Consider the following 10082-nt stretch of genomic DNA (forward strand, 5'->3'; position numbering starts at 1 on the left):
CTCTCTCTCTCTCTCTCTCTCTCTCTCTCTCTCTCTCTCTCTCTCTCTCTCTCTCTCAACAACAACAACAAAATACTCTGAGCATTGCTACACTGTAAACATTGCGTATGCAAGAGTAATTGTACATTTCTAAATAGTATACACTGAAAATCAAATCATCATTCTTAACTAAGTCTTCTCACCAGCTTTCTGAAATGTCTTAAAATCCCTCTCAGATAGTTTGTTTCTTTTCACATATCACTAGTATTATTTATACCAACAGTTACATGAAAATGGTATTAACAGTTACAGTATCCCAGTAGCCACAGTGATCTATCAGCCAGCTTAGCTTTATGCTTAATTCTTTCTAATTCTGCCCCAACAAACAACCATTTCTACCTAACATTAAAGATTTACAGGAATTCACATAATTCTCCAGGCCACACGATTAAATAAGTAAATTGCATATTTTTGAGTGAATTTGCAATTTCTTAGAAATGGCCATAAATCAGCAGGACAACACAGTGCATATTTAAAATACTAATGCATCTCAGGGGAAGACTTAGTTGTTATCTGAACTTGATACCATATATAAAAAGCACACGGTATTAACAACTAATTTAAAAAGAGCAAAAGATTAGCTTGGCATAAGCATACTTTGTTACTTGTTTAATCATCAAATGTTATTGCACTATTTACAAGAACATTTAATGATTTGGTGCCAACAGAATCAGCCAACGTCCTCAGCTTAATAAGGGGTGTTTAGTGTTTACCAGAAATAGTGGAAGAACACGTTTTACACAAAGCTTTATTGTTAACAACCCCATGAATGTAATAACTGGTTACTGTGTGCAAGGGCAGAGTGCAGTTGAATTAAGCTGAGTTCAGAACATATCTCCTCTTTAGATTTGATAACATTTCATCCAAATATAGTTTATGTATAATCATGGCCCTGGGCTCCTTTGCAATCCTGCGGCTCTGAAATTATTGCTGAGAAACTACTAGAAAGCAATAGAATTGTTTGCAGCCCCCCAAAATTGAAAACATCTTTACCAAGGTCATATTCCATGTTGTGAACAGTATGTTTTTAACTATTTGCTGACATTTTTTTTCAATATTAGAGTCTGGGGCATTTATACCTCTACTCTGTAACAGAAAGAATACGATTGCTGTATATGCACATTATCTTCCCATTGGCCTGAAGCCATCCAGAAGTTCATTAGCTTGCTCACCTAAATGTAATTAGGCACAGAGAGAATCTGGACCAGAGGAGAGAGATGCAGCTCCTTCAGGTACCAGGATTATTTCCATAATAAGTGGATCTGTGGATGTCAGCATGGGCCAAATTAGTGCCAATTTTTCAATGAAATGGCAGGATGATGTGGATTTATACAATGTCTCAAGATAGCTAACCCCTTTATGTATTTTCTCTCAGTAATCCTTATAAACTCAATGTACGTGAAGAGGGCATTTGACCAGGTAAAATAGAAAATGAGGCACAGAAAGATTAAGTCATTTGCCCTTAGAGTTTTCAGGGTCGACAACTGATGAAAGGTCCTGACTGGGAGCTGGATTCTAGTCCTAATTCCAATGTTATCCACAAAAACCACATAATATTTAATATCGTGGCCAGAATAGCTTGGATTTTAATACACTTGTAGGGTGATACTTTTTCAATGTTTACACTTGTGTCTTGGTCAAATTCCAAGTTGAGTAATTACCTTTTGCTCACCTAAATTTCTCCTTCTGTTTCAGATAGGTCAGTTATTTTCCGCTTCTGAAACTCGACTTCCAGTGTCCCCTGGTTCTAAAAACTGCCACAACCCTTTTCAAGGGCAGTTGTGTGTCAATGATTGGTGTATATTATATATCCCTTCTGAACAAACCTGCTGTACAAATATTTAGTGAATTGTTACTTGTAAGATGTTTTCAATTTTCCCATGATTTTTTTATCCATCTTTACTTAAAAGTCATACTGTTTTTACAGTATTTGCAGAAAAAGGCAGTAGAGAACTCATGTTTTTAACACAGTTTTTTCAGAGCTTATTCTCTAGTATGGTAACAAATAAAATTCATCTTCTATAATATATAAATTTCGGAAAATGTAGCATGAGTCTTTACTTTTTTATGTTGATCCACTTATTTTCCCATTGACTCACTTTATGGTTTTAGAGATTTATTAAGAATGAAGTTATCTTGGCCCTCATATGTTAATTAAAATAACACTGAATAGAGCAAACATTTTAAGCCTACATAGTTTAGGTACTTTAATTTTAAAGATACATTCAAAATGAAATTATTTTGGCCCTGAGTTGTATAATAAAAATTACACCCAATGGAGTAAACTTTAATATATTTAAAGAATTACATTTCAGAGAAATATGAATGCTAACACTAAATTCTTACATTGAATGTTGGCTGTTGGCCCTGTCTTAGCAATAGGGTAAAATAACATAAAACCTTGAGGGAAGTCTGCCACACTTAAGAGAGAACTCTAAGTTTTTCTTAAAATGCCTAAGGACATCTTTAGGTCAACTTTGAATTTTCCAGGTTAGGAAAGTTGAGTGAGATCACCTGAAAGTAGTTGTTTTAGTTAGCTTTGTATTGCTATGACTAATAAACTTGACAAGAACAACATAGAGGAGTAAAAGCTCATTTTGGCTCATGATTTTAGAGGTTCAGTCCATGATGAGCCAACTACTTAACTCTGGGCCCCAGCTGAGGCAGAATATCATGGAGGGAACCTCCTCAGTTCATGATCCAGAAAACAGAGAGAGCTCTGCTCAGCAGGGACAAAATATAAGCTCAAAAGCCCGTCCCCAGTAACCTACTTCCTCCAACCATGCCCTACCTGCCTACAGTTACCACCCAGTTAATCCATTCAGGTGGATGGTTCCACTGATTAGCTGTGACCTCATCAGTGGATTGTGATTTCAAAATCTCTCTCATAATCTAATCATTTCGTCTCTGAACATTCTTGCATTATCTCACATTGAGCTTTTGGGGGACAGCAAAAATCCAAACCAAAATGTAGGGGCCAAAGACTGTTGAACTGAGGTCATGGGTTGTGCATTCTTTCCTAAAGGAAATAGAACCAGACCCAACCCTCGTGGTTGTGGGATAGCTATCTGTTTATCAGTGTTCTGAGAAATAACAAGGAAACACGGCAGACCACTGAAAGCCTGTCCTTGACCTGACATGGAATCTTTTGATCCTGGCTCTGCTGGTTATGCCCAAACTTATGATACCAGTACTGATCACCAAGGTCTGGAGATCTTAAAGGTTACTCTCCAGGTAGTGCACCACTCTGTCAGGTGCACCTTCATGAATCTTTTCCCCAAGGTCTATACTTGTTTTGGTAAAGTCTGTTTCATTGAAATACCTGAAAAAGCTCTAGGTGAGGTATTGAAAGAGAAGCTGGTAGAAGACAGTCCATCTTACATTGAATGCTGGCTTGTACTTGTCTGAGATTATTGGTGGGCATAGAACATTAATGAAAGTGCAAAGAATGAATTGCTTGGGTGGAAAAATCCTTCCTATTCTTTTGGAATTGTAACAAGATCATTTCTTCAAACCATTTCAACCCCTACATGATCCAATATGTTCTGTCCCCCAAATTTACTTTAATGAAGTGGGAGTAACAAATGTTTAAAATATTTTATAACAAGATATCAATGAAATGCCATTTGTGAAGTATATCACAAAATTGGGAGTTGGAATCACGAATTTACAGTTAGGATAAAATGTCAATTAAATCTTATTCTCCTACCTAATTTTTCACAAAAGGACTAACAGCCAGAGTGGTTAAATGACTTGTTCAGTGTTACATATCTAAACTAGTACATAGGTCTCCCCACTGATAGACTAATGTTCCCTTCAACTCTACTGAAATTGTGCATGAGGAGATTTAGTGAATCCTGAAAAATAAGAGTTCCCTTGTAACTTGAAGGATCATTCCTTTCCTCTTCTACGCAACCACAAATAAAGGAAAAGATAAGACAGCAGAGTCCAAATCTTGATCCCAGAGCTTAAAAAACCAAGAAACACTGATTTTCATATTAATTCTAAATCTTGAATTGTTGACATCAAAGTAATCTTGTCAGAAATAGCAAGTCATCCTATGAAGGAAAAGCAAAATCTCATCAAATAAGATAGCCATTTCAGATGTATTATAGTTACACTCTTAAAACTCAATAAATAGGTAAATAAATACAAAAATTATATCAGTGCCTAAACTAGTTTTGATATTTAATTTTTTTCTATCTAGTTCTTGCTTTTTTAAAAAATTTTCTGGGGATTGAACCCAGGGCCTCAAACATGCTAGGCAAGCACTCTACCATCAAGCTACATCCCCAGCTTCCAGATTTCTTCAAAAAAAAAAAAGTTTCTCAAAATACAATTACCCTAAAGACTTCAAATTATGTTTTATATATATATATATATATATATATATATATATATATATACACTAAACTTTGAAATTATTAACATGTATTTGCACAAACTACTCTTTCATACACTCATAGATATTTTAAAATCACCAAACAGCAACAAAAACACCAATTTTGTCATGTCAACAAACACTGGTTTCTCTGTATGTAATTTTATTATCCATTGTGATAAACGGAGACATTTCCAGGGCTACTAATGTTCAGATAATGTGTAAGTATTTCTGGAATTGTGCAGGTAGCAATGTTAGTCCACAGAATATCACTGCCAGAGGCTAAATGCTATCACAGCTGAAGCAATCACTAAAACCTGTCAGCTACTGTGTACTTTTTTCTACCAAAAATATACCACAAAGTGGCATCATTCCAAGAGTTATAATGTATGATGAATACTCTTAATTATGAGAATTGTTCTAATTGTGAGATTATTTGTGTAGTTATTTCACAACAGAAGCTTTCTGGGATCCTATTTAGAATGCATTACACAGAAGACAAAAACATTCATTGCAGAGGGGTGGAGGGACCAACAACATTGCAATAACTGAGCCCAAAGCAGTTATTCTGATTCGGTGCTTATTGGTAAAGTCTGTCTGAAAATACAGATAAATTATCCTATCTTCCAACACAAGGCTATGTGAAAAATGGCTGTCCAAATACCACTTCCTGTTCATAGTAGACATGCTATACATTGGGAATGTGCAGAGAAATATGATAAAGTGTTATCACATCACTACAGGCTGAAACACGGCTATGTCTGCAAAACAGGAAGGTGTGTGAGGGATAATGTCTGTCTTTAGGCACTATAGTATGTCAAAACCACAAAGACAATGTGCAGCGAAAGATAGCTCCATCATAACCACTTTTTTATGATTGTCTTCACAGACCGAGATAAACGAAAAGCTGCAAATACAGGAAGAGGCCTTTAATACACGTATAGAAAAATTGAAAAAGGCCTGAGGACTCAGAACAAGAAGAGTGATGCTAAACTTCACAGAAACAAACAAAACAAGCCAGAATAATAGATTCTCTCAAGCATCACATCTCCTTCATTTAGTTGTGAAAGGAAAACCAAGCCCGACTTTTTACTATCCTAAGTAATTAGAATAGTATTGGCCCCAATTTTGCCATCTCCTATCCCATAACAACCTCTGAATTTATTGCACTGCATGTAATGAAAGTGTTTTGTGTACAAGAGTTTGGAGAAATTATATATAAAAATATAATTACTTTTATGATAGTCCTTTTACATTTTGACTAATAAACACTATTCATCTTTTCATCTTCAATAAGAATGATGCCAACATTTCTAAATAGCCAGAAATAAAGAAAAATAATAATAATTTTATCCATATTGATCCAAATGAACTGTCACATTACTGGAGTACTGTGAAAAGATTTCAGTACCACACAGTCGAAGACAAAACTTGCCAAACAATGACAATTCAAATGCATATACGAAGGGATTTTTTTTTTACTTAAATCATTTGGTTTTCTTATTTAAACGTTTCAGTGTGGAACCAATTTTCTGAAATTATATAATGCAGTTTGAAGCATTTTAATTTATTCTGCACTGTATTTGTTATTTCTAATCTTGTTACTCTCCCTGGAGAATACATGACCTATATAAAAAGAAGCAATGTATAAACGGTTATTAAAGACCAACCTATATATAGATTGTAAAAATCTTAAATACAAATCAAACTCACACAGCTCCTAAAATTAACCATTTTATTGCAGTGCAATAATTGAACAATATCTCACGTCTTTAAATACCCTTTTGAACATAAAATTTCAAAATAAAAATAGCCATGAGCCCAGTGATTGTTCCTAGTTAGACTAATTAATTACTGTCTAACCCCCTTCCAAAGTTTTTGGACTTCAGAGTATTCTGGAATGAGGGCACAGTGTGGCTAGGAGAGGGTGATTTCTCAAAATTTTCCAAATGCGTCTGGGTGGCACTTCGTTGAATATGGGTGATACCCTTGCCTTTTCCATTGGTATCAAAGGAACTGCCCCAAATATATTCATCTGGGACAGAAACAGACCTGGCAGCTTTGGGTCATTTTCTAACTATTCTGAGTAAGTATAGTAAGCATAGTCATAAACCATGTTTATTATTCATTCAGCTCCAAGGCTGGGTGACTAGAGATGTGTTTCTTCCCTGACCTGTCCTTCCTGAATAAAAACTTTAAGGGCTGTAGGAGACCATTAGGAGGGCTCCTAAGTCTAGATTCTCTCAGCAGTCTTTTCTCCTGGGAAAGAGTGAAACTGGGGTAACCGCAAACAGGGAATAAAGCTTCTAGAAATCACCAAGCACAGCTTCAAAGGCAATCATTGGCACAGAGTGGACCTGAACTTCTAATAAAGACTGTTTATTTGAGCAAGGAAACCAGGAGTCTAAAACCAAATCAAAAATAAACACTACATAGAGACAATATACTCCAAATATACCCGAAGCTGAGCTTCTGTACTGAGTCCTCAGATCTGATGCTGGCTTTGCCATGGCTGGTATATGACCCTGGGCAGGCTACTCAAACTCTGTTTGCTCATCAATTAAATGGAGATAATATTTAGGAGGATTCAATGAATTCATATTAAAGGACTTTTATTGTTTCTGCTACCTCTTATGAATGCACACCTCCACTGCTCCTCCCTAACACCTATTGTCCAAGAGTTGGATCCACCTCTCTCCCTGAAATCCCAGCTTCCTCTGTCTCTTTCCTGGCACCTGTGGATGGGAATATCCTCCCACTCTTCTGAGGTCATCCCACAGTGACCACTCTGCCCCTCTGCTGCCCTACACCTTTCACCAGAGACCTCTGCCACAGTTCAAATTTAAGACCTAATAATAATAGGAAGAAAAGCAATCATAGTAGAAGCAGCCAGAAATTTTAATTCACATTCTCTAAGCTTTTCAATTAATACTGAATTGATAAAGGAACATTTGTAAAATTTAAAAAATTCAACACATACAATAATGAAAAATAAATCTCTCCCTAGGTACCCACATTCTTCTCCCCAGAGGCAACCACAGCTTTCATCAAATGCTTAGAAAAGTATTGTTTGCCCAAACAATTGGATGTTTGTGAAAGTGGTCTTTTTAAACACAATTTGCATTGCTCTTTAGATTATTCATCAAATAATGCAACTGGGAGATAATTCCCTGTATCAGTTCATTTTAATGAATATATATTTCATTTTACAAATGCCCTCACTTTTTAAACAGGTCCTGTTGATGAATTTTTTAAAAATTATTTCCAGGACTCTGTTGTCACGGTGCTGCATTGCCATCCTTGTGCATATATCTTTGTGAATATTTGTGTCTGTGCCTTTGTGTGAAGTTCTAGAGGAGGAATATCTAGAACAAATTGTGTGTGCATTTTGGATTTTGATAAATATGGTCAAATATTTCACCAGTTTGTACACCCACCAACAGCATATGTGAATGTATCTGTCTCAACATTGTCACCAAGAACATATATTAGCCAATTTTTTATCTTTGTCATAGTAATAGATAGAAAATGATTTCATATTATTGTTTTAATTTGTTTCTATTGTTTTACTCAGATGGATTAGGCGCTTTTTTATATTTTTATAGGTAAATACACACACAAACACACACACACACATTTAATCATCCTCATGGCCATGAAAGACAGACAGATATAGATATCGTTGGCCTCATTTTATCTTGATAGAAACTAAAGTTTAGGCATATTATTAACTTAAACCAAGTTACACAACTAATAATTGGTGGGTCAGTGCCTCAAACCCAACTGACCTATTTTATAGATCGTGAAGCTGGAATACAGAGACATTTTAAGTAATTTTCCCATGAACATACAGTTAGTAAGTGGTAGAATCAGATTTTGAACCTGAGCCTATATGATTATACACATGCCTAAATGTGTTCTTCATCTATACGTTTTTTATTAAACATGAAATAAAATGAAACTGATCTTTCTTTTTCCTTATTAGTTATATTAAGGGTACAAACTTGCTTATGTCATCAGCATAGTTAAGTATTTAAAAATTTGGGCAAGCATAGATTGCATTACCCAATTCCATTCACTCATTCCTATATCATATAGTTATTAAACACCTCTTATATGCTTGGGCATTTAGTGGTGAGCTAAACAGACATAGTCTCTGTCATAAAAATCTGTCACAGTTAATACTAACTGTGACAAAGATATGCTTCAGAGAGTTATGAGAGTATAGAATGAAGGAACTTGGTTTAGTTAGAGGTCAGGGAAAATTCCTGCAAGTATTGACATTTGGACTGTGGCCTGAAAGATAGATAGAATTTAAGCAGAGATAGGTAAAAGAAGATGCATTTCAGCCAGAGAGAGAAAAACATGTATAAAGTTCCTGGGATACAAGTTGAGGCTACACAATTGACCAGAGCCAGAGGTCTCACAGATTCACAGACCATGTTACAGATTTTTGTTTTTAACCTTAAAAGTAAATGGGAAATAGTTGATATGTTTTAATGACATAAGTTGTGTTTCTAAAAAAATTCATCTTTCTGGTGCCAGGATTTCTATCCATGAAGACCTGGGAAAAGATAATATCCTCATAAAAATGATTCCTCCTGCTAATTAAGATATAATACCCCTTTTAGCAATTTTTAAAAGTGGAGAAATAAGGAAAATTTGACTTTCCTAAAGTCACAGGGTCCACCTATGCTAAGTGGTCTTTGGGAAGCCCTATGAAGAGCTAATTAAAAAATAATACCTACCTATCACTGAGACCAGGGCAGACTTTTTCTTATCATCTATAGTAGTAATGCTTTGGGGAGCTTTATTCCTAGCCCCCCATAATAAGTTTCAAAGAGCAAATATATTCATTATGTTATGAACAAACCACAGACTGCCACTATTTCAGGTATTTGCAGGCACTGTTGCGCCTAAATATAACTGTGGAGTCATTTTTCCAAAATCCAAATATAAAGCCCTATTTCTATCCTCCATTTGATTGGAACCATTCAACCATCCTGGTAGATAATAAGTTTGCATGTTCTTAGATTGCATTTCATTATGCTTCAGTTCCCCTAGAGAATAAACGTGCTCTTTTTCCCAGCCATCGTAGAGGAGAAATACTTCTGACATCTCACATTTCAGAGTCTCAGGAAGACGTCCCTCTTCTGGACATCAAAGTCATTTTTTCCCCTGGACATTAATTTGTTAAATAAAAGAAGGCAGAACTCCTTCATGGCAGCCAAAATACCTATTAATTTAGTTTCCTAAGCAAAATGAGTCTACATCAAAATAATCCCATCTTGTTGGAATTCACAAATGCCAAAACAACAAGAGAATGCTAAAAAATCATGTTTGCTTTGAGAATCCCTTTTCTTTGTCATGGAAGTACCAGTAACTGAGATCAGTTTAATATATTTTGTCAGAGTTGCTAAATAGTGTTTTTGTATTTAATTTCATTTTTAGCTTTCGATAATGTTCAGTGAAGATGTCTCCAATGGTCATTTGAATTTTTGTTTTTTTGCTTTTCGGGTTTTTTTGGCGGGGTGGGGGGGTTGGAAGGTACTGAGGATTGAACTCAGGAGCGCTTGACTACTAAACCACATCCTCAGTCCTATTTTTGTATTTTATTTTGGAAACATGGTCTCACGGAATTGCTGAGAGCTTTGCTTTTGCT

General features: G+C 35.5%; 1 protein-coding gene across 2 annotated transcripts in view; it reads left to right on the forward strand.

Moving 5' to 3' along the window:
* Cabcoco1 (ciliary associated calcium binding coiled-coil 1) overlaps positions 1-7040 on the forward strand; it is a 111196-nt gene extending 104156 nt beyond the window's left edge. For both annotated transcript variants that reach the window (XM_048814409.1, XM_048814413.1), the window contains exon 8: positions 5310-7040. In XM_048814409.1, coding sequence (XP_048670366.1) covers positions 5310-5384 — 75 coding nt within the window. In that variant the 3' untranslated portion in view covers positions 5385-7040. The remainder of the gene's footprint in view (positions 1-5309) is intronic.
* Positions 7041-10082: the final 3042 nt, after the last annotated feature.

This window comes from Marmota marmota, unplaced genomic scaffold (genome assembly GCF_001458135.2).
Source record: "Marmota marmota marmota unplaced genomic scaffold, marMar, whole genome shotgun sequence".
NCBI classification, from domain to species: Eukaryota; Metazoa; Chordata; class Mammalia; order Rodentia; family Sciuridae; genus Marmota; species Marmota marmota.